This window comes from Rattus rattus, chromosome 13 (assembly GCF_011064425.1).
Source record: "Rattus rattus isolate New Zealand chromosome 13, Rrattus_CSIRO_v1, whole genome shotgun sequence".
NCBI lineage: Eukaryota > Metazoa > Chordata > Mammalia > Rodentia > Muridae > Rattus > Rattus rattus.
Window position 1 is genome coordinate 73,797,010 of NC_046166.1, and position 26,151 is coordinate 73,823,160.

At 42.9% G+C, this 26,151-nt stretch overlaps 1 protein-coding gene across 8 annotated transcripts in view; it reads right to left on the reverse strand.

Moving 5' to 3' along the window:
* Positions 1–2,089: 2,089 nt before the first annotated feature.
* Positions 2,090–26,151, reverse strand: part of Tnfsf13b (TNF superfamily member 13b) — a 30,815-nt gene continuing 6,753 nt past the window's right edge. For 2 of the 8 annotated variants that reach the window (XM_032919086.1, XM_032919084.1), the window contains 5 exons: positions 25,816–25,911; positions 18,674–18,730; positions 7,394–7,506; positions 7,163–7,313; positions 2,090–2,757 (listed from right to left, as the gene is read on the reverse strand). In XM_032919086.1, coding sequence (XP_032774977.1) covers positions 2,645–2,757; positions 7,163–7,313; positions 7,394–7,506; positions 18,674–18,730; positions 25,816–25,911 — 530 coding nt within the window. In that variant the 3' untranslated portion in view covers positions 2,090–2,644. The remainder of the gene's footprint in view (positions 2,758–7,162; positions 7,314–7,393; positions 7,507–18,673; positions 18,731–25,815; positions 25,912–26,151) is intronic. The other 6 variants (XM_032919090.1, XM_032919087.1, XM_032919088.1 and 3 more) reach the window with 3 other exon arrangements.

Here is a 26,151-nt window from a genome sequence, read left to right on the forward strand (position 1 = left end):
TTCAACCCACAAATATGGGATCTTTTTCTGTGTCCATTTCTCCAGCGTCTCACAGGTGCTCCCACAGAGCTGTCGCCTGCTTGGTTATGCCTATGTTTGCACTTTGTTTGTTCTTGTGTTTTGGCAGTTGGCGATAGAATTGCTTTTCTGACTTCTTGTTGTTGTTGCTGTTTTTGTTGCTGTTTTTGTTGTTGTTGTTCTCAGCATGTTTGCCATTGGTCTACAGGAAGTCTACTGAGTTTTTGTCTGATAATTTTGTGTCCTGTCCCTTTCCTGAAGGAATGCATGGGCCCCAAGGTTTTTTCTGGTTGAATATCTATGCTTTAGAATAGAGAATTATACCACCTGCAAACAGGGATGCTCTGAGGTCTTCCTTTCCTTTTCAAATCCCCTTTGTTTCCTCCACTTGCTGTTTTTGGTTTAGAGTTCAAGTGCAGCATGAAATTGGTGTGGATGAAGCATGCATACTCTTTCTTTTTAACCCTGATCTTAGTGGAAATGCTTTTAGACTGTTTTTCTCACTTTGCATGATGTTAACTGTAGGTTTGTTAAGTATGACCTTTATTGTGTCGAGACCTAAAGTTCAAGGTGATGGAGGAAAACTGGAGAAACACCTCAAAATCCCTGCACAGGTTAGTGCTTTCAGAGCATGACTCCCATTGCTCAGGAAACGACCTGTCAGTCAAAAATGGGAGTTTGTGAAATTAAAAGATTGCTTCATGCCAACGAAACCGTAGTATCTAGCAAATGAACAGCCTACAATGTAGGAGAAAAAAATTGAAGGCTAAATATCTGATAGTGGTTTGATACCCAGAATATATAAGAATATATAGAATATATATAAGAATATATATGTCAAGATCCCTAGTAGTTAAAGGCTCCAGACTCAGGACTCCGAAAACAATATAGGAACCCAAGCAAAATAAATGCACAGGTACTAATAAACTGAACGGTCCAATAAATAAATGGGCTAATGAAATGAAACCACTCCTCAAAAGATTAAGCTGGCTCAGCCAATAAACACGTGAAATATCCAACATCCCCGGCCACCATAGAAATGAAAATAAAACCACAGCGAGATCCCATTTCGCTGTAGTCAAATCAATCTGTCGTCAAAACCTCTAGTGCCAGCAAGCGCTGGCGGGGCCAAGGACAAAGGGGAACTCTCATTGCAGCAGCTGAAATGTAAGCTAGTCTAGAAACTACGGAAATCAGTGTGCAGATTACAGAGAAAGCTAAAAATGGGTCTTCTTATGTCTCCCGTGTAACACTGCTGGGTTCTTTCCCTAAAACACTCCTAGTCAAACCCAGCGTGTTTGTTGAACTTCGCTCTCTGAGCAGTAACGATGATGGGTAGACATCAAAAGATTCCTTGGAGATGTATAAAATATCCAGACTTTAACGTTACTGCCCCAGCACTTCTTCTCACCTGATTTTTCAAAGTTATAGTTGTGTAAAGAACTATCAAAGGTGACAGAGGCAGACCCAATGGTCTTGGCGACGGTCAGAAGGCACAGTGCTTTTATTTGTCAATCGACCACAGCGGCAATGCTAGGGAGATCACTAAGCCATTCCTCTGAGGCAATGAATGCTCTTCCCCACCTGTCACTTCTGAGGCAGGGTCCTCACGGGGTGTGCATATATGCCTCCATTTTACAGCAGATGCTATGGAGCTTGCTTAAACCCCAAATAGGGCAAATAGGGCAGCTCTTTCCTTCTGGACTCTATCACCTGATCTGAAGCAGCAGCAGCAGCAGCAGCAGCAGCAGCAGCAGCAGCAGCAGCAGCAGCAGCAGCAGCAGCAGCAGCAGCAGCAGCCCCCACACCGGACCTGGAGGAAATCTCTGCCCCACCACAAGCACACCCTTCAAAGCAAAGCTTACATGAGCTTCACACTCGTGATCTCTGTGCAGGTCAGCTGTATCTCCTATACCATTTTATAAAGCAACCAGAAGTCATTATAAAATACACCTGTGATCCGAAAGGAGCGAATTCTTTCCTTCTGTCAAAAACGCTTTGATAATCAGAAGCAATTGCTAACTTGACCCAAACCAAGAAAACTTCGACAGTCAACTACTTAACACTTAAACGGTTTTAATTAAGTTTATTTTACACTTGAATTTGTTAAGTATTCTTGTCTATAGCCAGTTCTCGAGACTCCTAGATTTAAAAACAAACAACCCAACACAAAACCTTTCCAAAGTGTTACCTGGGAAAGAGGCGCGCGTACTTAGCATGAGGAGGGAGGGTAAATCCTGAGACTTTGCGTGAATGCTTCAGTGACCTGGAAAGGTGGGCCCTCTTCTCACGGTGAATCACAAAACAAGGAAATGTCCCCGCATTCGGAACGTGTGCCTCCCGAGGCGAAAAGCAAGGGTGCGGCGGTGCGTGTTGGCATAGGACAGGAGTAAACAGCCTTCCTAGTCCTATCATTCTGGATGTGGCTCCATTTCTCATAACTCACATGACCCACTTTGGATGTGGCTGCCTGTTATATTTCCTGCTTTGGACCAGATTCAACAACTCACGGGAAAACTTCCGGTGACGACTTCCCCCTCTTTTGTTATCTCCAGTGGTCCGTTTCTTTTCTCCCTCGGAGGTACAGAGAAGAGGAGGGAAGGGGTCACACACTCCAGCAAGTGGGTCACAGCAGTTTTAGGGCACCAAAGAAGGTGTCGTCTCCGTTCCGTGAAATCTGGGCATTCTCCCGAGGTATTGCAAGCTGAATCTCGTCCCCTTCTTCCAGCTTCGCGATGCCTGGGAGAAAGGGGGCAACAAGAGTTTTCCATAGTTGCTGTTCACTAGAGAGTACATTAGAAGAAGCTATTGTATCACGTCAACACATCATTCACACTTTGCTCAACAACTGCTCACAATCCTGTGAGCTTTAAACTTAAATGGGTACAACCAAAAGATTCCAGCAGATGTGTATTTGCTGTACATAGACCGAGATTCCAGTGGCAAATGTCACTGTCAGTTAGATCAAACCTTGTTCTTTGGGAGGATATTATCACATAGTCACTGAGAGAAACCCAGCATTATGGTAATCTCTTTTTATTGTTTTTTTGTATTAGTTATTACTGTGTGTGTGTGTGAGAGAGAGAGAGAGAGAGAGAGAGAGAGAGAGAGACAGAGAGACAGAGAGAGAGAGAGAGAGACAGAGACAGAGACAGAGAGACAGAGAGAGGAGATAGAGAGAGATGGGTATGGACACAGGTAACAGCACATGTGTGGAAGTCTTTGGTAGTTTGAATATACTTGGCCCAGGGAGTGGCACTATTAGGAAGAGTGGCATCCTTGAAGTAGGTGTGGCCTTGCTGGAGGAGGTGTATCAGTGTGGGTTGGTCAAAGAGACACTCCTTCTAACTATGTGGGAGCCAGTCTTCTCCTAGCAGCCTTCAGATGAAGATGTAGAACTCTCAGTTCCTGCACCATGTCTGCCTGGATGCTATCATGCTCCTGCCTGGATGATAATGGATTGAACCTCTGAACCTGTAAGCAAGCCCCATTAAATGTTGTCCTTATAAGAGTTGTCTTGGTCATGATGTCTGTTTACAGCAGTTAACCCTAACTCAGACAAGGTCAGAGGATGACTTTGTGCAGTTGGTTTTCCTTCCTTCCTCTACACAGGTTCTGTTATCAAACTCCTGTTGCCAAGCTTGCAGCGTGGCAAATGCCTTCACTCAGTTGACATCTTACCACTCTGTGATCATACTTTTAAATTATGCATTTAAACTCTAAATAGTTTTGAAGGTTTAAAAAAATAAGCTAGGCACAGTGGCACATACCAGTATTCCCAACCTCAGAGTTCAAGTCTAGCCTGGGCTATACATGAAATGAAAACTCAGACAGGATACAGAGTGAGATCCTGTCTCAAAAAAAACCAAAAGTAAATATCTAAAATTAAAATGCTTATTTAATAATAATCCATACTGTTTAACAGATTTTGCTTGAGTCCAGGTTTCTGCTTTTTATCATTTGAGTTTCTTCTCACAGCCTTCTATATTATGGGCTTCCTTAAATGACCATGATCATCTTTAGGATCAAAAGAAACAAAGTTATAAACTCCTTGAAATGTTAGTTTGTGGCTAATTTATAAGGATGTATTCTGTGACTTAGAAGTATAAAGTTCTGTTCAGGAACCAAATTCTATCCATCAGGTAACCAACACAGACAAGCAATGTTCCACAGACATGCCTTAATCTAAAGAAACAAAATAATAAACTCCTTGAAATGTTAGTTTGTGGCTAATTTATAAGGATGTATTTTGTGACTTAGAAGTATAAAGTTCTGTTCAGGAACCACATTCAATCCATTAGGTAACCAACACAGACAAGCAATGTTCCACAGACATGCCTTAATCTAAAGAAACAAAATAATAAACTCCTTGAAATGTTAGTTTGTGGCTAATTTATAAGGATGTATTTTGTGACTTAGAAGTATAAAGTTCTGTTCAGGAACCAAATTCTATCCATCAGGTAACCAACACAGACAAGCAATGTTCCACAGACATGCCTTACATTTGTGTCTTGAAATTGGCAAATCATTAAGGAATTAGTTACCTTATGTAGTTAGGAGACGATCATAGCATATGTGCTGCGTGGATTTGTGACTGCCCTGGATGCTAAGCATGATGTAATACCACAGATGGGACTGTGGCAAACTCTGCAAACTCCAGAAATGGGTGTGAACCACTACAGTAGTAGTTCTCGACCTTCCTAATGCTGAAACCCCTTAATAAATACAGTTCCTCATGTTGTGGTGACGTGCAACCATAAAATTAATTTCTGTTGCTACTTTATAGCTGTAACTTTGCTACTGTCATGAAATGTAATGTATATTACCTGACATGCAGGATATCTAGGGTATTTGATATCTGACCCCCAAAGAGGTCGTGACCAATGGATTGAGAACTGCTGCTTGTACTATAGGCTTCTACTTAAAATACCAACACTGAGTAATTGGCTACTTTTGTTCCTCTAGGCTGTAGCAATAAGCTGTGACACTTTTCACTACAAGAAGCCTACTCAACTTATCAAAGACAATCACTCGTCTTTGTATGTATGATAGTTCCTCAGTACTATGCTTTTGTCTCAAATTAACCACTTGGGTTTGGGCAGATTAGTGTAGGGTCCTAAAACAAAGTCAAAATTAAAGTGACAAGCCTGAAATGTCTTGGAGCTGTTTCTCATGTTCAGCTCGACCTACTGATACTGAGATGTATCTTCAACATCAAAGGAGTCCCCCCCTTTAAAAAGAATAGCACCTGGGGAGTCTGTGGAAATCCACCAGAGGGAGGGAGCTAAGGGAAAATCCAGTGGGTGGAAATGTCTGAGGGGTATCAGCTGTGACACTGTGATATCCCGTAGCAAGTGTGGGCAACAGAGTAGAGAGGCTTTGCCATGGGTAAATATTTCACAACACCAAAATGCTGGTCAGCACTGGGCACAGACGCGGACTCCTCTATGAAAATTAGGGACTTTCAACATGACAGAATTCTTCCTGGCCACGGAAGTCACTGGGGCTGCAGACCTAGTGGGCCATGGCCTCTGCAGTGGAACCGTGTTTGCTCTGGTTCCAGAGCATTTGTGCATAGCAACCTTTGAAGTACTGTAGGGGTGATTCACAGCCCAGGGTTTCACCCCACTGTCGGTGTCAACTGTAGCTGAGACTAGAGAGGTTATTTGGGTTCTGAATAGATTTGTCAAAGCTATCAGAGAGACACACACAAGTGTAAGGGAAACACGGTTTTCTAAAACTAGTGCTGATAATTTGAAATAAAATGAGAAAAATGCTGGCAATTCCAGTGTGGACAGGCTGGTACGGAGTCAGCGTGCCTTCCCTGTGTCCCTGTGCTTGATGGAAGGCTGCCATTCTGAGCTCCCAACTCGTCAGGTGTCTGAGGTATCTACCTGTTTAACCACGAGAACTAACCCAACCATTCTGCAATACGCCCTTCCTTGCACTCAGGACTGACGGGAGCTATTTTTCCCAGGACATGCTCACATTGCTGGGCCAAGCATGCTGTAGCTTGAGGCTGAGGAACTTCTGTGCTGTGCTGTGCTGTGTTATTATATTACATCATGCCATGCCATGATATCATATCCTGTCATGTCATTTCTGAGGCTCGGAGACTCCAGAGACGAGGAGGTTACAAGAGTAAGGAAGCATGACTACTAATGGTGAAGTTGCTAGAGAACTGAACAGGAAAAGAAAACCCGGAGGGCTCTCAGGGTTTTGCATCTGTCAGTGAGAAGACATTGTCCCTGCTGCTGTTCTTATAATGTAAGACCTTAGACCTGGCCCCTTTGTGAACATTCCACAGCTGTGGTTACCTGCACAGGTCCAGAACAAGACTGGGACCCTCAGCTTTGCCTCATGGCTCGTAAAGCTGCATCCCTCCATGAAACACTATTGACAGTGACTGGCTTCTGGGAGGTGCCCTTTTTTCCAGCTGTGTGACTACTAAAACTTGCCCAGGCTCCAGCAAATAACCTTCCTCCCATGCTCATGAAGCAACCCTAACTAAATTCAGTGGGGCTAACACAGACAATCACAGGGAAGCAGAAGGGGCCGTGTTTAGACGAAGAAGAGATACTGCAGAAGTGGAATGTGGTTACAAAGTGTAGCAGAGGTAAAAACCATTATAATCACCTATGGATGTGTCAGAGAAAGAGTAGAAGAGAAATAAGAATTGCTCCAATGTCAAATTCGGTGACGCTCATTCTTAATTTTTTAAAAGCATATTTATTGGACTTAATTATTTTTATGTGTTTGGTATTGCATGGCTGTGTGTGCACCATGTATGTACAGGGCCCAAGGAGGCAAGAGGAGAGGGTCAGGTCCCCTGGGACTAGAGGTACATGGGAGCTGCCATGTGGGTACTGGAAACAAAGCCGAGGTCATCTGGAGGAGCAGCCAATGCTCCTCACTCCTGAGCTGCCTCTTCATCCCCGTCTCTCTCTTAAGTTTTATAAAAATGGTGTGGCCATTAGTAATGACATCGGTTTTCTCAGTTCACACAAATCATTGTAAAACAAACAGCACAGTCAATGGCAGAAGGCCTTTCCATTAAGATCACAAGGCAGCACTTTTGGGGGGATCAGATGCCCCAGCTTAGTCTACATCATCTTGCTAAGCGGGTCTTAGGACAGCTACGTACCAGCGGAGTAGCAGGAATTGTTGGGCAGTGTTTTCGGCATATTCTGGATGCATCGGAACAGAGTCACCAGGCTCAGCTCGTCCCCAAACACGTGTATTTTCTTCCTCTGGATGACATGGCCCATGGCAAAGATGGGGTCCGTGTACAGAACCTGAGAAACAAACCAGGATGTCACCAGACGTGAAGCACGGTGAAAGCACTGGACCAGGGTGGAGGAGAGCCTGACTCTACCTGGCTGTAGATGAAGAAATAGCCTGTTTGCCTCACCACTATTTTGTTCTCTTTCTCCTCCAAGGCGTTTCCTCTTTTAAAGCTGAGAAGCCATGGAACAAATGTGTAAGTTCCTGCAGCAGAGAGAGAATTACTCATGAGACAGTAAACTGAGAAAAGCGGTTTTCCCTCCCACAAATTTAAAACAGCACACCACATATTCTAAAAAGTGAAAGGAGGAGGACTTGGAGAAGGAAGGAGGACTTTGAGGAGGATGAGGACTTGGAGGAGAAATAGGAGGAGGAGGAGGGAGAGGAGGAAGACTTGGAGGAGAAGGAGGAGTTGGAGGAGGGGAAGAGGAGTTCAAGGCAAAGGAGGAGAAGGAGGAGGAGAAGGAAGACTTGGAGAAAGAGGAGGAAGACTTGGAGGAGGAGGAGGAGGAGGAGGAAGAAGAAGAAGGCTTGGAGGAGAAGGAGGAATTGGAAGAGGAGGAGAGGAGGAGGAGAGGAGGAGGAGGAGAGGAGGAGGAAGAAGAAGAAGGCTTGGAGGAGAAGAGGAATTGGAAGAGGATGAGGAGGAGGAGGAGAGGAGGAGGAGGAAGAGGAAGAAGAGGAGGATGAGGAGGAGGAAGAGGAGGAGGAAGAGGAAGAGGCGGACGAGGAGGAGAAGGAGGAATTGGAAGAGGATGAGGATGAGGAGGAGGAGGAGGAGGAGAGGAGGAGGAGGAGGAGGAGAACCTTCTCTATTGGACTATCTGCCATAGATGTTTTACCATGGGGAACCTGGGTGCAGGTGTCTAAGAGATCTCATCCCACAGGTTTGCCTACGTTTTCTTGTTATGCACACTGGCTATTTCCTTATAAAGGCTGGGTGGTGGGGAGGATCTGAAAGAGAGAATACACCTTCCTCTGCACAGCACTCTGGGAGATCCTCTTCTTCCATTTCCTAAGTGATTTGGCGAAGAACTTAGCAAATTGTGTCTAGAGAAAGTGAACCCACCCCCAACCTGGCTTCAGAACACAACTAGAAAATGCAGACTGTGACTGGGATGTGCCCTGCACCGGAAACTGCTCAGAACCTGTGTGACAAGACTACAGAGTTCAGAAGCAGAAGGGGAGAGAGAACAAACATGCATTTCATAGGAAGAGTTTACCGTACAGAGAGTGTGCACAGACACAGCATGTAAACACTGGCATTAGGCTGAGCCTCAAGGTTAGACAGTGAGAGGAGCTATACACTAAACAAGGGAAGCAGCTGGCAGAAGGCTAGGGCCATAGCACAGTGATCACGGAATACCAAGCCATGCTGTGGAAAGTCTAAACATGCCAGGCCATTCTTGTACAATTACTAAGCCTGTCTTAAAATGTCATCTCAATAAGCAAAAAGGGGTTACGGGTTCTCGAACCAATCAAATGAGTCCAGAAGAGATCCTGTAGTGACACATATTTTTGTGCCTGTCTCACAGGTTCATTCAGTACCCCATGCCCCATGACACTATTACTCATTCCTCTGGTGATGGACAGACATCAAGTTGATTTCTTGGCTGTTGTGATCAGTACTGCAATGAACTTGTGAATCCAGTTGTCTCTTTAGAGTATTGATTTAGTTTTCTTATCTATAAGCCCAGGAGTAGAATTGCTAAATCACACTGCAGTTCTACTTTTAATTTTTGAAGGGGAATGAGCACCTCCTTATTCTTTTTCTACAATGTAGAATTTACTAGAAATGTACTAATGTGTATTCCTGTCTCAAATAAGTGTCCAGAGGAACACTGAACAAGAAGCATGTTTTCTGAAAATTTGAAGGGGCTAAGAACATCAACGGTAAAACAGAGGGGAGACCACTGTGAATTCAGGTTGTGGTGCATAAGGATCATTGAGCTGGCTCCTTAAGGAAGCATTACCATAGATGGATGGGGTTTGGGGGAAGCTCCTGGGGGAAAGTGGGGGAAAGGTGTCAGTGCTGGAGATGGGCAGACAGATACAGAAGCATCATGGGTGCTCTTTCTCGTCAGCCTATGTCTTGTGTGCACTCACTCCCTGGAGCGACTTCCACTCCGTGTGCTCCCCAGAGTGGCATGGCCCTGAGGTGAATGGGAATGACCACCACACTTTTCTTCACAAGTAGGAATTCCAAGAATTTTCTTAAAAATACCCCCCTACCCAGTGCTCATCAGGATAACAGGCTCAGAGAAGCAGGTCCCATCAAACGCAAATATCAAAGGCAAGCCCTCTTTATCATCTGCGCACAGCATAAGCCTAGTGAGAGGTCTCCAACAAGTCAGTGTTTATTTTGTTTAAATGACAGGATATGCCCAAGGTGTGTTAGATCATTGAGTACTGAACTACCTGAGAAAGAGTTAATGTAAAGATTGTTACCAGTCCAGCATGACGGTATGCACCTCTAGATCCCAAGCTGGGAGTTCAAGGCCAGCCTGGTCTAGCATAGAAAGTTCTAGGGCAGTCCGGGTTACATAGAGAGATCTTGTCTCAAAGAAAGCAAAGCAAACAACGGAAAAAGTGTTGCTATAAAAGTTAAAAACAATGACTGTGTCAAAGGTGATTATGTTTATGGTCTATTAAAAATGAGTGGATAATTTGAACATAGAGGACATTTCCCCTGCCTTGTGGTTACAACTCCTCCGTGGTCAGGCCAGCTCGTTTGCCTGCCTGTAACTTCCCAGGACTTTTTATCCCCCAGCAGATATGCACCTAATAATCACTGAGTCAGTAAGTCCTACACTAAGTAGAACAATTGGAATTGACGATGCTGTGGTAATCAGTCACAGCCTGTCTCTGTAAAACGTCTGGATAAACACCCTACTGAAATTCTGAAACGTGAAACCCCACCCATCACGGAGTTGGCAGAGACACCAGAAGTGAAGTAAGACATAGATTTCTAAAGGTACTCTTAAATTATTCTGGGAGACAGTATTTACTTAATAAATCTTGTTCTATGTTAATTTAAATTTATTTATTTGCTCTTTACATTGTAGCTTTTTTTGTCAAAAACGCTTATTAAGAAGACAGAGGTCATACATGTTTTTCTTCATTCACTCTACATGTTCTACTGTGTACATGAGCACAGGTGCACACAATACAGTACACACAACACAGGTGCACATGACACAGGTGCACACAACACAGTACACACCACACAGGTGCACAGAACACATGCACACAACACATGAACAAAGCACAGGTGCACACACACAGTGCACACAACATGGGTGTACACAACACAGGTGCACACAGCACAGGTACAGAGAACATATGCACACAACACATGAATACAACACAGGTACACACAACACAATGCACACTGCACAAGTGCACATAACACATGCACACAACACAGGTGCATATAACATAGGTGCACATAACACATACACACAGCACAGGTGCATATAACATGGGTGCACACAACATAGTTGCACACAACACAGGTGCATGTAATACAGGTGCACACAACATGGGTGCACACAACACAGGTGCACCCAACACATAATACAATACACAGGCACACACTAACACAAGTTATAACCTCCAATATCAGAATTGATTAAGGTCAACTGTGCTTTCAAATGCCACCAAAGCATGGCACATTTCCTGATGAGTTAATTCTGAACCCTTTAAGCTAGCAAACCAAGTGACACGTTAACAGCTCCAGGAGTTGTAAACTTAAGTATAAATATCACAGCCCACTTAAAACACACTTAGAACTTCAGGATAGGAGTTAGACTACAGATAAACAAAAGTGCTACCTTTTGGGTTTTGTCAATGCCCCTCTATTGAGAGACGTTCTAAGCTGACATGCCTCACTCCCTGTGTCAAACAATGTGAAGATTTGGTGTCAAGAATCCTGACCCTTACTGTTGTCAGTAAACACTGTTTCATGTAAAGCGTGTGAACTCAGTTTTAGGTCACTGATGTATTAAAGTACCTGAAAATGATTATGTTAACATATAGTAATGTTTATAGAATAAAACCTTCAGTATTGATATGTAAAGATAATTCACATGTATTGGGCAAGCACATGCCCTAAGGTATACCTATGCCCTCTTCAGAGTCTATTGGGAGTTAAAGTTCTCCTTGACCTCCATGAAACGCCTGTGCTGAAAGATATAAACACACGAAAGAATCCAGGTGCCCTTTTAAGTGGAAATCCTTGTCCCTTTCTACTCTGGAGTGATATGAAGAAAGCACTTAGCTGTAGGGCAAAGGAAAGCTGCAAAGGTTGTGGAAATAACCGAGGGCCCTGAGGCTGAGATAGGGAAGTGGGAGATGTGGGCTGGGCAGATGGCAGTGAAGACTATTTCATGCACAATTGTAAGGGCTGGATTTCGGATCACAGTACCCAGATGATAACCAGTCATCTCCCAGATACTAGTTATCCCAGCTCTGAGGAAAGCACAGAAGAAGGGCCACTGGGCTGACTGCCTTATAGTCTGACCAAGAGAAAACTCAAGAAAGTTGAGGCAGAGACCCTATCCTGAGGGAATCAGGAGAAGAGTAATATGCACCCATGTTATATGCACATCTTCTCTTGCCCTCCACAGACACACACATGTGCATGCGTATCATACATCTACACATACAGACATACATAAATAAGTCATTTTTAAATGTGAAACCTATCAACAACAAACATCTCAAGGCCAAAGGCTACTTTGGAATGTTAAGAGCCCTTCACATATATACACACTCCAAAGAATTTTACAGGCAGTCCAGAAAAAAAATGCTGCTAGTTCAAAGAATCTGGAAGATTAGAAAAAGAAAAACTCATTTAATTGATACAAAAGATGTTTTAGAAGAAAGTGATTCTGTGAAAAACAGATTGAAAGAGTGAGCAGGGGGTTTCCCATACCTATGATCCCACAAAAGGGAGGCTGAGGCAGGAGGATTGGGAGTTTGAAGCCAGTCTGGTCAACCTACCTGTGCTCAATTGAACAGTACAGGCAAGGAAAGAAGAAGAGGGAGAAAGGGAGGAAGGGGGTGGAGGAGAGAGAAGGGAGGGAGAGAAACAGGAAAAAGCTTTCGGAAATAAATCAAAATAGAAGTAGAAGGTGAATGATTTCCAGCATTAATAAAACTGGACTCCTGAAAGATAAAAGAAGAGATCAGACTGAGGAACATCCTACAGCTTCTGTGTACTACGGAACCCTGGGAAGGTTGACTTGAGGTAGCACTGTGAACTTCCCATTGCCACCACAACAAATCACCATGAACTTAGTGACTGAAAGAACACATTTGTTGAATATCACCTAGCCATTCATCCCAGTAATCTCCCGAGACCCATGTCTGCCTAAGTTCAGTTCCTAGAATTCACAGCAGAAGGAACCAACCAGGGGGCCTCACAGCCTAGGGTGTGCCTGTCTTTGACAGCCATTATTCTCCCTACCATCATAACCACCCAGAGACTTAAAAGAAGAATAAGTTGATTTTTAAAAGGAAAGAACACACACATCAAGAAGCTATGAACTTGAAATAAAGCAAGGAGGGAATATGGGAGAGTTTGGAGAAAGAAAAGAAAAGGCAGAAGTAATGCAATTATATTACAATCTCAAAAAACAAAGGGAATTGTTAATAATAGGAAAGAATTCCTTATAAAGTCAGGTGGGAAAGAAAAGGCACTTCTGAGAGGAAACTGGTTTTTGCCTTGGTTCTATGTGAAGGGCAGAGAACATGGAGACATCGAGGTGAGTTCCTACAGCGCCATTAAACTCCTCAGGTAAAGACATGGTAAAACTGACAGCAAAGGCCAAATGACTAGGACAAGAAGAATGCTCAAGTACAAAGCCAACTTGTGAAGATCAGGGAGAAAAGTTTCTGGTGACTTTAGGCTTCTAGTGTTTATGATTAATGACTACGGAGGTTCGGACTACAGAGAGTGAAGCATTTACCAGACTGACTACAGAGATAGCAGAACAGACTTCATGGATGGAATATGTATATAGATGTGTAGATAGATGCATAGATGGATACATGGATGAAGGATGGATGATGGATGAATGGATGGATGGATGGATGGATGGATGGATGGATGGGTAGGTGGATGGATGGATGGATGGAAGGATGGATGGGTGGATGGATGGATGGATGATGGATGGATGATAGATAAATGGATGAAAATCAACTGAACAAGTAAATGTGTTTATGCAAGTATGTATGTATGCTGACGATATCATAGCAACCCATAGAAGACTCTGGGATAGGTGGGGTACCTCACTTCTAGAAGCTCCGCATTATGATTTCTAAACTGTCTAATTTTCAAGAAAAGGTTAAAAGGCAAATAAAAGTGTAAGCAAATAATGGACCAACCGCAAGAGAAAATAAAATCTTAACAGAAACCGTCCCTCAAAAATGCCAGACATGGAACAATTAAACATGTTTATACAACTGAAGGGAACCAGAATGGTGACATATAAACAGACACTTCCAATAACTTCCTCAAATTCTTCTAGAAACCAGGAGAGTTATTGACTCATGCCATGAAACCAGAATCACCCTGGTCCTGAAGCCAGAAACCACAAGAAACCGCATATCAAACATCGGTCATGTAAGTGTAAGTGCAGTGTTTCTCGGCATGATCAGGGACAGGACTTTTATTACTGCTGCTCAGTGCAGCCAGGAGACCAAGTGAATAGGAGGAAAGACGTCCAACCGAAAGGAGAAAAGTGGAACTGTTTATTGCCCCACAAAACAGTGATCTACGGAACAGATATTAAACCTAGCAAAATTAACAAATGGATTTAGCTAAGTTGCTTCACAAAGGGTCAATTCCCCAAAGTCATTTTCATTTCAGCCAAGAAGGAAAAATGGAGAACTGAAGTAGACAATTCCATCTTTGGTATCATTTGTTATGCAATGAGCTAATGTCTTCCTGGAACCCACACACTAAGTCACTATGTCCCAGTGATGTGTTCAGAAGAAGAGTCAACAGGAAGTATTATGACACATACATGCATGCATGCATGCATGCATACATACATACATACTTGCATACACACATTTACTTATTATTTATTTAGAGACAGAGTTTCTTTGTGTTGCTCTGGCTATCCTAGAACTCACTCTGTAGACCAGGCTAGCCTCAAACTCACAGAGATCCTCCTGGCAACTGGACATGGACTTTTCTAGCTCTGATATTGTAGAAAAGCAATTTATTGTTTAAACAATCCAGCCTGTGGTGATTTATTTTAGCTACCTAAACTAAGACTGAATTCAAATGAAGAAAATGGCTAGGAATAAATTTATTCAATGTACTAAAAGACACACATGTAAAAAGTTATAAAATATTGTTAAAATTAACACAGGAGACACAAGTACATGTGAAGACACATCACGTTCATGGACTGATAACCATAAAATCATTAATATGGCAATAGGACTTGATGCTATCTAGAGTCAGTATAGCTTCTCTACAAAGGCAGTGGTTCTTTTCCTAAAAAGGAAAAGACAACCTTAAGTTCATTTGTTATCGACAAGGATACTCGATGCTCCAAAACAGCCTTTGAAATGTCGAAGAGTTAAACTTTAAAATTTTACCAAGCTACACCTGGTGAAGTACTGCTGTGTTCTGTCACAAAAATCAGACCTATAAGCCAACAGAACACTGAGTACAGAAATAACACCAAGCTTTCTTGTGCCCACTGTGTCTTCACAAGGATGCCAAGACCATGCAATCCTCCCCAACAAATGACGTTAGAGTAGCGAGGTATCTACATAGTATGAGTAATGTCGTGTCAGGCATGACACTGTCCACACCATACAGGAAATGGACAAAAAAATGACGCAGTGACTTACGTATAGGGACAAATGGCTTGAATAAAAAGGAGTCAGCATAGGTGTCGATTGTGCTGTTGAGTTTGTTGACATGTTTGGCAACGGTAGTAACCAAAATGTGAGAAAAGGAAGGGGATTGATAAGGACGTTTGATTTCCTCAAATTAAATACTTCTGAACAACACGGTGACACCATGGCTGTAATTCCAGCACTTGGGAGTTAGCTTGAACCTTCGCAAGTAGACCCTATCTCTAAAATAATATAAAACAAAATAAAATGCAGATAATCCTCAATGCAAGGGAAAATATTTGCAAATTGAGCATTTTTGTAAGGGTTTGTCACCTAAAATATAGTTTCATATGTCAACAAAAAAAAAAAGAGAGAGAAAATGGCTCAATTAAGAAGTAGAGAGTAGTCAAGGATTATAGTAGACATTTTCCCCAAAGAAGACACCCCCAAATTCAGTAAAATTTGAAGTGATGCTTAAGATCACAACCCAAGAGGGAAATGTAAATCAGTAGGGCAATGAGCCCATCCATGCAAACATGTAGGAAAGCAAAAACAATAAACAAACCGCACTTTGGTTAGCCCCCTTCTATTCATTCATTGCCCTGCCCCCAACCCCAGGTTTTAACTCCATCCTTGTGGTCATCCAACAAAACCTTTAGAATGTGTTAGCAAACGACTCTTTGTGCCAACCCAGAGGTTAGGAATCCCAACAGCTAACTCTCCCCTTGCTGCTCCCACCTGCAGCAAAGCACCTGGAAAATGCTTTGACGTGCAACTGTCTCTTGTTCTGCCGCTATAAAATTGTCACGGAGCTATCTGCGTTGGAACATCTCCCAGGGCAACCTGAGTCTGTGCTCCTGAACCATCACCACCCATACTACGGATAAGAATACATATGCGTTCCTTCGAGGTGCTTTGGATCAGCAGGATGTGGTCATCACTGAGGGTGACTATATTGCATACCAAATGCAAGCCATCTCTCTCTTTGTGCTCTGGGGAGCATAGGAGACTTTGCTTCAGACTCCCAGATGATAGGGCTTAGCAGTAAGATAGACATGTTACTGCTTGAGCAAGGCTTGATGCCCTCCGCAAGGTGCAGTGGTTCATGGCACGAAAACTTTCTTCACATGTAGGCCTGCTCAACTCCTCCTAGAATACCAGGGCATGTCTCAGTTAGATGCAATTCTCAAGTATGTGTTCCTGTCCTTGGCTGGCTGGCCGAAGCTGGCCCATCCATGCAAAAGCATCTAGGGTGTGGTGTTTGTGTGGATTTAGGCTTGGTTTCCCCTCAAACAAATGTGTCTGGTAAATCTTCCCCAAGCACCGTTTTAAATGTTGTCTCCAGTCCTTAGGTGGTTCTTCTGGCTTGAGTTCTATTCTTAGAAAAATCGGTTGCTGATGTCTGAATGCTGCAAAGATGGTTTTGGGAAACAAAAGGCTATAAGCAATCTTAGCTTTTCAGATGGCCTGGTGCTTGTCTGGTCTTTAGCACCTTTAAAATTATGTACAAAAGTATAAATGCAAAATAGAACCAGAGACTCACCGTGAAGGCCAACCTGCACGTGTTATCTACCCTAAGTTGTTTCTCTATCCCTGGTCATCAAGTGTGGTCTAAACTCCAGCTGCAGCCAGAGGACTCATAAATCCAGTGCCCAAGCTGTTTCTCCTCTCAGCTGTCTGTGTACAGTCTTTCCTTGTCAATTCATGGGCTTTCTTCTATTTTCTCCCCACCCCCACATTGGTCATTAGTGGCCAAACTCCATTGAAATAAAACCCACAAACATTTTCTTCAATACAAGCATTCCATATTCTCAGCAGTTCAGTCACAGTATGCAAACTGAATAAATACATCAACAGAGAAGTGGGCAGTGTAGTGCGTGTACGTGGCTTGATTTTATCAAGCTGTAAGATGAAGGACATTATTTACACTCACAGGAAAGTGGATGAGACCGGAGATCCCTGTCTTGAATGAGACACAAGCCTAGAAACACAAATACAGCATGATTCTGGGCTGTGTGTGTGTGTGTGTGTGTGTGTGTGTGTGTGTGTACCTGTGTACATGTGTGTGTGTGTGTGTACCTGTGTGCGTGTGTGTGTGTGTGTGTGTGTGTACCTGTGTGCATGTGTGTGTGTGCATGCATGCCAAATGCAGCAGACTATGAATAAGGAGGAGATCTGTAGGAAGTGAGAGGAAAACCTATGGTAACATGTGTGGTAAGAAATCTGAAGGGAGGAAGCAGATCTCAAGCTGGAGAGGGAGGGTGGGCAGGGCAGGCCGTCAGAGAGTGAGAACAACACACACACATACAACACACTCAAACACACACACACAAACACACACACAAAACACATACACACACACACACACACACACACACAAACACACACACACACACACACACACACACACAAACACACACACAAACACACACACACACACACACACACACACACACACACACACACACACACACAAAAACACACACACACACACACACTATTTGTCTTTCTAGGTCTGTGGACCCCAGTCCCATCCACTTTCCTGTGAGTGTAAATAATTTCCTTCATCTTACAGCTGAGCGTACAATGATACACTCACATGAAAAAGCCACTGTGATGCTGCTCATTTCTCTGTGCCCCAGTGAAAAGACCACAGATAAAATATGCAGACCAACTGCATCATTCCTCCTTGAACATTTTTGCTCAGCGATTATCTTATCTTGTCAAGGACTGCAATGCGTCAATGTTTCCCAAATATTTACTTTTCAGGGCGCTGCTGCATGCAAGAGTGGCGCGGTTATGCGAATCTACGAGAAACTGGACTAAATTAAAGAGAGAAAAGGTTTTCTGGGAGGAGGACACCAAGGTTGGCAATGTGGAGGGCCTCAGGAGGCCTCTGAAAGCCTGCAGGGAGCAGCGAGCTGCTCTCGGGTTATCAACAGAGCCCTTGTGCTTGGCTCTTCCTCTGGCTCAAAATCGTGGGTGGTGTTATTTGGGAAATGGGGTGAAAAGTGTATTTTTGTGTCCGGCTGCTGTTAGAGAAACCACTTTTTGTTTTCTTTCTAAAATTAAAACTAGCAAAGCTCCAAGAGAACAAAATCAAATTGAAACCATTCCACTCTGACGAAGGATAATCTGTCACTAAGTTCCCCGTGGACATTAAAAACCAATACAATTACAGTTTTCAGAACAAGGCAGCCCCATTTCCATCCCCTGAGGAGATTTCCAGCCAAGGAGCACAGGCAGACACAGGAAGAGAGCCATGTCTCTCTGCAGAAGCCAACACTTCCCCGAACAATAAAAGCTGAACTCAATGTGATCTGACTGTCTGAAATTTAATCTGAGGCCGTGCGTTTACGGCATGATTATACTAGTCCGTGTGCTGTAAGAACTCTGGAGGGTGGCTGATGGGAGCCGCAGTTCAAACACTACCTTAGACTTGAGACTTACAAGCATCAGCCACGCTGGACTGAATCCTAAGCAGACACAGAGGCTGGCCGGTCATTACCTTTTCGTATAGTCGGCGTGTTGCTGTCTGCAATCAGCTGCAGACAGTCTTGAATGACTGAAAAGTAAAAAACAAAAACACAAAAACCACAGTGTTTTAGTTATTGGCAGAAGCAAGAAGGCCATGAAGAAGAGAGAAGATATGGCTAACCCTGTGTCCCTAGGAGCACTCACACTGCTTAAAGAACGGTGTCTTTGTGAAATCGTCCCCTTTAAACACACAGAGTTTTTGACACCCAAGGTGAGACTTCAGTGTTTTGGGAATGCAGTGAGAGGCCATCTGTATCAATCATTCAGTCTCGGCTCCATTAAACTATTTCTAATCATTTTGACTTTTTAAAATATTTTAATTATTTAAAATAAAACAAATAATAAATCGAAATTTATGTTGATTCTATTCTTCCCCTCCCCTAAGTCCTTCCAGATCCTTTCTCCCTCACTACCCACCAAACTTTAATATCTTTCTCAAGAGAACAAAAAAACAAAACAAAACAAGCAAACAAACAAAAAAGCAAACAAAAATCCAACAAGCACAAACCCAATACAATAAAACCCTTCAAAACAAAGAAAACAAAACAGAACATTGAACAGAAAACAACAACAAACAGACAAGCAAACAAACACTCCAGCAAGCCATAACCAAATAAAAGGACACCAAAAAGCTGTGGTGTCCACTATGTGTTGGTCAACTACTCCTGAACTTGAAGTCTACACTGAGAAGTTGATACACCCAGTGTCACTTCTTCAGAGAAAACTGATCTGCCTTCTCCCAGCAGGTATAAATGGCAGGTATAAACAACCTTTACCCTAGTGGCTAGCTTTTGATTCTTTCTTTGTTTCTTTCTCTCTTTGTTTCTTTGTTTCTTTCTTTAAAAAATAACAAAATAAAATATAATAATATAAAACAAAAGCTATCACATTGAACTTGGACAGGATAAACCAACAGAAGGAAAAGAGCCCAAGAGAAGGCACAGGAGACAGAGACCCGTTCATTCGCACACTCAGAAATCCCATGAAAATGCTAAACTGGAAACTGTAACATACACTGAAGAGCTGGTATCGACCCAGGCAGGTCCTTTGGTTTTTACATATGCCATATACTTGAAGAGTTACATGTGTAAAGATTTTCTAAAATAATTTTCATTATTAAAAAATGATTTTCATTAATAAAAAAATCTAACATTAAATAGTGACTTGCTACCAAAAAAAAAAAAAAAAAAAAAAAAAAACAATTTCTGCCTTGTCTGAAAATGAAAGTAACTGTCAGAATTTACTGACCGACAGAAGTGGTAAATACCACCCTCAGGCTTGATGTGTACCTCTGTCTTGATATTGACAAGAACTCTAAAGATCAGATGCTGGGAGGCTTCCTTTAGAGCGTATAAACAGCTTGTTCAGAGCCTCAGAGATGCCAGAGGGACCAGAATTTAAATTCTATTTTGCTCTAGAGCCAAAGTCAAGTTTTGTAGGTAGAATATTTTAGATGAAAGAGAAAACAAACAAACACCCAAGCAAACACACACACACACACACACACACACATACACACACACACACAGACACACACACACACACACACAAAACCTTAAAATGAGATGTAAGGTTTTCTGAGGCTACACAGTCAGCAAAGCCTCTTGAAATCATCAGGTCAAACCACACATCTCCAGGGAGCAAAGAACAATTGTTAAACAAATGCAGGGCCTTTCTGCTGAAGTGTAAGGAGAACCACAAGAAGCAGTAAAGATGTCTTTGCAAACGCAAATCATAAATCTAAGCATGCATCACAAATAAAGATTACCCAGTACTCAGGAGGCAGAGGGATCTCTATGCATGCAAGGGCAACCTGGTCTACATACTGAATTCTAGGCCACACAGTGGGACTCCCACACCCCATCCACTTCTTTAAAAAACTAATAATAAAGCTTTTTATTAGTATATATTCTTTGTACAAAGTGACAACTGTTGTAAATTCATCTTTCTTCAATATACTATGTACTCTGACCAAATTCACTCATTACTCTCTCCTGCCTTCTATGAGGCTAATCTCTTCTACCCAATTAATCCCCCTTCTACTGTGTGTGTGTGTGTGTGTGTGTGTGTGTGTGTGCATGCTTGCACACCTGATGATTAAGTGAAGGGATGCTGATGTAATCTTAGAATCTATACCCATGTAGGAACGCACAAAGTAACACTGTAGTAGTGTTAGCACCTAAGCCTAAAGGCTTAACACATTGCAGTTGGATAGCTGTGAACATGCTAGGAGGACATTGGTAGAGCATTTCATACTAACTGAAGGTAATGCAGGCAGGATGCATGGAGTTCCTCTTGGAACTACTTTCTGACTGTTTCTTTAAGCTCGGTAGAACACGGCCACGACCCTAATATCGGTGTCTTATCAAACATATCTATTCGAACCCACCACCAACCTGGTAGGAAAATATCATAATTTGATTTTAGCTGAACTGAAACTTGGCTCTAGCCTACACATTGAAAAAAAATATTTTGGCATGTACCATGAGAAATATAACCCTTGGATGAAATATGACCCTTAGAAGAGAAATATTGTTGAAACAGTGTTCCTCAGTGATCAAAGCAGGCTATCAGGCTGTCTGCTGAGTATCAGTGCCTCAGGTATATTCTCCAAATAAGCAGGTCCAACAGTGGCACCGGGTCAAGAAAGTCTCTGGGCCTTTTGAATACATTTCTTTTTCCTTTTAAGAAATTTGAAATCTACCAGTAAACTTTTCCAGTTTTTATTGTAAGAGTCACTCAACACAGATCTTAGTCTGTGATATCTATAGCAGTGTAATAAAAGATTTGATGCACAGTGAACCAAACTCAGACAGCTACAGTGTTTCCCAACAGTGTAGGTAGCTAGCCATCCCATTTCAGAGGCCCACAGTCTAATTAAAGGAGCGCCTATTGATAAGAACTGGGAAACTCATCAGTAGTGCTTAGTATTTCATGGGTATAAAAATACCTTTCCCTTTCCCACAACTGAAATTATATAGAATGTTTAACAGAGTTTCCTTCTCCCCTAAGTTGGCAGTGGAACCCATCAAAGACTAGAAATCATGACATAATGGTACATGGAACCATGGTGAATAATCTGAGGGTGGTCACATTTTAGATCTCAAGAATATTTACTCATAATGAAGCCAAAAAGATTGGCTCAGGGAAGTAAGTGGTTTATAAAGTGAAATTCCTGAAGAATGAACACAGCTGCTGCCCTCAAGAGTGGTGTGAGGAAAGCCAACATTCTTCAGTCTTAGCTGGGGCTCCTGAATGTTACTCATTAGGAAACCTTGTCTCCCTATCTAAAAGCTGTGACTTGCAATATAACATCCATACACTTTTTAATCAAGAAAATCTGAAGCATGTGCTTTGAAACAGGAAGGGAGCCACTATTGTGTTATGTTGCTTTCTGTATCAGAAACCAAAGCCCTTCAAGCTGAATCTGGATGCCTGTAGAATATGTCAACCAATCAAAGTCCAGTATGAACAAAGTAATCATTAGGTAATTGTGGATGGGTATGACTGGCTCACGAGAAAAGACTGTCACACACAGCTTTTCTCCTGCAGCACAGTTTCCCAGTGAGCCCTGACAATTACTTTTGCGATCACTTCAAGGACAGAGAAAAGCCAGACTCTCGAAAAGACACTGCAACAGAGGAGCACCCACATAGCTCCCTGTTTACAAGATTGAGGGGTGGGGTCCCCATGCCTATAAACATCAGGCAGCTCGGAAAATCTTCAATGCTTCCTGTTTCTTTCTAGATCCCATAACCTGGGATCTTGAGCACATTTTTTCCAAGCCTACACAAATCCTTAAACCCAACTGAACAATTCCTGTCCGTGCTGGGGACAAGTACAGAAGCAGTCTGTTCCTTCTTAGGAAGGAAAAGTCTATATTTGAAAATAATTACTGGCTCCCCAAATAACTAACTAGTTCTGTTATTGTTGCTGTTGCCAGGGAGACAGACATCACACATTAGAATCACGGCACACTGTCAATCGTGGAGAACATGCAGAGCTTCTGTAAGCTGAAATGGACAACCGACAGACAAGGAAGTCAGATCATAGCTCTGCCCCTTATTTAATACAGATGTTGTAGTGTTAGCAGAGCCAGATTATAGTGAAATTTACAGGAACTTGTTTGTTTTATACATTATGTATAAATACAGATACCGAACCTCTCGTTTATTACTTTAAACTTCATGCTAACTTTGTTCTGTTCCTCCAAATGTCCCTGGGCTTCCCTTTGGCTCATCTAAAGTGTGGTATCACTCCTGGGATTTTTCACAAACAAGTCTAGTGCAGCACGTGAGGCAGAAGCCAGCATTTTCATGTGTATTGTACAGCTATTGATACCGGCTGAGCTATGGAACGCTGCCTCACTGTCCTGCATCTAATGAACATTTAAAAAGTGGAATGCACAGACAATAGAGTTTTATTCAGGGATAAAACAAGTTATGCCATTTTCCGAAAAGCGGATGGGTGGTGGTTTGCCAAATTAGGTGAAATATGGCAGAATGGGTGAGATAAATATGTATGTTTGCTAAATACAAACATGTATATGTGAAATCTACATTTATATATGGTATGACGTGTACAACACATGTATATTATAACTCACAGTCACACAAACACACATAACATAAAAGTAAACAGGGGGTTACTTGGAAAGAGGAAAGATCTCACACACTGTTGTGTGACAAAATTTTTCTGGGGAAATGCAACATGCACATCTAGTCACCCAGGATTAAGGTCCCATGACAGACCAAAGTATGGATGCCGTCCAAGGCCAACTTGGTGAACCATGAGCCATTTTTATTGGGGTTACTTCTAAAGCAGAAATGACTCATCACGGCTACATCACCAAAGCCTACTCCCAGCATGGGTGACAGCTCCCGAAGCTGGGAACCTGGAGCTCACTGTACAGCCTTCAGGATGCCCAACGGGTTGGAGAGAACCCTTTCCAGGTGCCCCAGCTGGTCTAAATCTCTTGCAGGCAGCTCCGTTGGTTTCTGCTTCTTTCAGGCAGGTGGTCTGGTCTCACAGTCTTGTCTGCTGCCTTTCTCCCCTGAGAATCTTCTTTGCAGCTCGGCTTCTATCTTAGTCAGGGTTTGCACTGCTCTAAAGACACACCATGACCAAGGCAACTGTTATAAGGGACAGCATTTAATTGGGGCTGCCTTACAGGGTCAGAGGTTCAGTCCATTATCATCACGGTGGGAACATGGCAGCATCCAGGCAGGCCTGGCACTGGAGGAACTGAAAGTTCTACATCTTATTCTGAAGGCAAATAGGAGAAGACTGGCTTCCAGGCATCTAGAAGGAGGGTCTAAGCGCCCACTCCCACAGTGACACACTTCCTCTAACAAGGCCACACCTTCTAATAGTGTCATTCTCTTCGTCAAGCATATTCAAACCACCTCATTCCATTCGTTGGTCCCCACAGGTTTTTCAAACACATGAGTCTATGGGGCCCATACCTAAACATAGCATAATGCAAAATACATTTAGTCCAGTGTCTGGATCAACACTTCTGAGCTCCTCTAAAGGGCCTGGGTCACTTCTCCAGCTCTGTCCTCTGTAGCACTCCAGACTCTGGTTGATCCACACTCTATTGTTGCTGCTGTTCTTGGTGGTCATCCCATGGTACTGGTGTCTTCAATATGCTGGATTTGTTCCATGCAACTAGGCTTCACCAGTAGTCTCTCTTAGGCTCTCTTCATGGTGCCAAGCCACAAATCCTTTGCATGACCCCTTCAGTCCTGGGCCATCAACTGCAACTGAGGCTGCACCTTCACCAATGTCCATCCCTGACCTCCCACAGTGACAAGCCACAGCTGCTCTCCGTGACGCCTTCATATCTTCAACACCAGTACCACCTGGGTCACTTGTGCACATTACCAAGTCTAGTTACAGCATGAGGTACAGCAATGGCTATCTCTGGATCATAGTTTCTTTGCATGCTCAGGAAATGCTTCTCAGATTTTTACCTCAGTAATATGGTCTCTTCTTAATCACCATTAATTTCTTAGCTCCAGCTAAGCATCATCAGTTATCCCAGTAGCCCTTTCCATTCTTGACTCTAAAGCCAGAGCCACATGGCTAAAGCTGCTAATTTTGGCTGCTTGCTGGAGCTGGAACATGCCCCCCTTGTTCTATTACATTATCACCAGCTTTCTGTTTTCCAACTCCTTCCCTGCCTAAGCTTGGTTGTCTTTGAACTTGCTCTGTAAACTGACCTTGAACTCAGAGATCTGCATGCCTCTGTCTCCTGAGTTCTTGGTTTAAAGGTGTGAACCACCTTGCCTGGGCCTAAGATTTTCAATGACCACCTTTCCTCAAATTCTGGATCAAAAGCCTGCGTCTTCCAGACTCAGGATGTGTTGTCACAGCTGTGCTCTTCATTTCTCGATTGTACTTCATTCTAGATTGAAAGTCCAGATGAAAACAATCACCAAGTCCCTTGTTCAACTGCAGAAGCATAATAAACTCCACAGGTGGGGTCTTTCCTCACAGTCCCTTAATCCATGTATCTCCTGGAACATGGGCTTCAGCTCCCTGTAGCTTCCTGGTGCCCTTTTAATACCTGAACCATACATTTTGTATTTTCCCTTTCTCGGCTTGCTCCTTTTCATCCAATGCTCTATATAAGAGTAAGCTTCAGTAGCCACACAACAGAATTCATACCAGGCTGTTTTGAGACTTCCTTTGCCAACGCAATTAATCTAAGTCTCTCCACCTTAGCCTCAGGTGGACTTTTCAGACATGGGTAAAAGCAGCCATATATTTCATCAAAATATCACAAGAACAGTAGATAGAACACATACTAAAATTCTACCTCATTAAAACAACTTGAGCCAGGTCTGCACAGTTCAAATCACCCTCAGAACTATAATGTCTTCCATATTCCTACTTGGATGGCCTATTAAGCCTCACTTAAAGCATCCCACTATTTTCCAAAGTCCCCAAATCCACATTCCTCCAAACAAAAGCATGGTCAGGCCAATCACAGCAATATCCCAATCCCCAGTACCAACTTCTGTCTTAGTTAGGGTTTTACTGCTGTGAACAGACACCATGACCAAAGCAACTCTTATAAAGGACAACATTTAATTGGGGCTGGCTTACTGGTTCTGAGGTTCAGTCCATTCTCATCATGGTGAGAAGCATGGCAGTTTCCAGGCAGGGATGGCACTGGAGTAGCTGAGAGGTCTACATCTTGTTCTGAAGGCAAACAGGAGAAGACTGGCTTCTTAGGAAACTAGGAGGAGAGTCTAAAAGCCCACCCCCCACAGTGATACACCTACTCCAACAGGGCCACATCTACTCCATCAAGGCCACACCTCCTAATAGTGCCATTTCCTGTGTCAAGCATATCCAAACCAGGATATTTTATTTGCTCTAAGATGGGTTCTCAACTTTTATTGTCTACTCAAGTAGGGAGGGGCCTGCTGAATTTGTTCA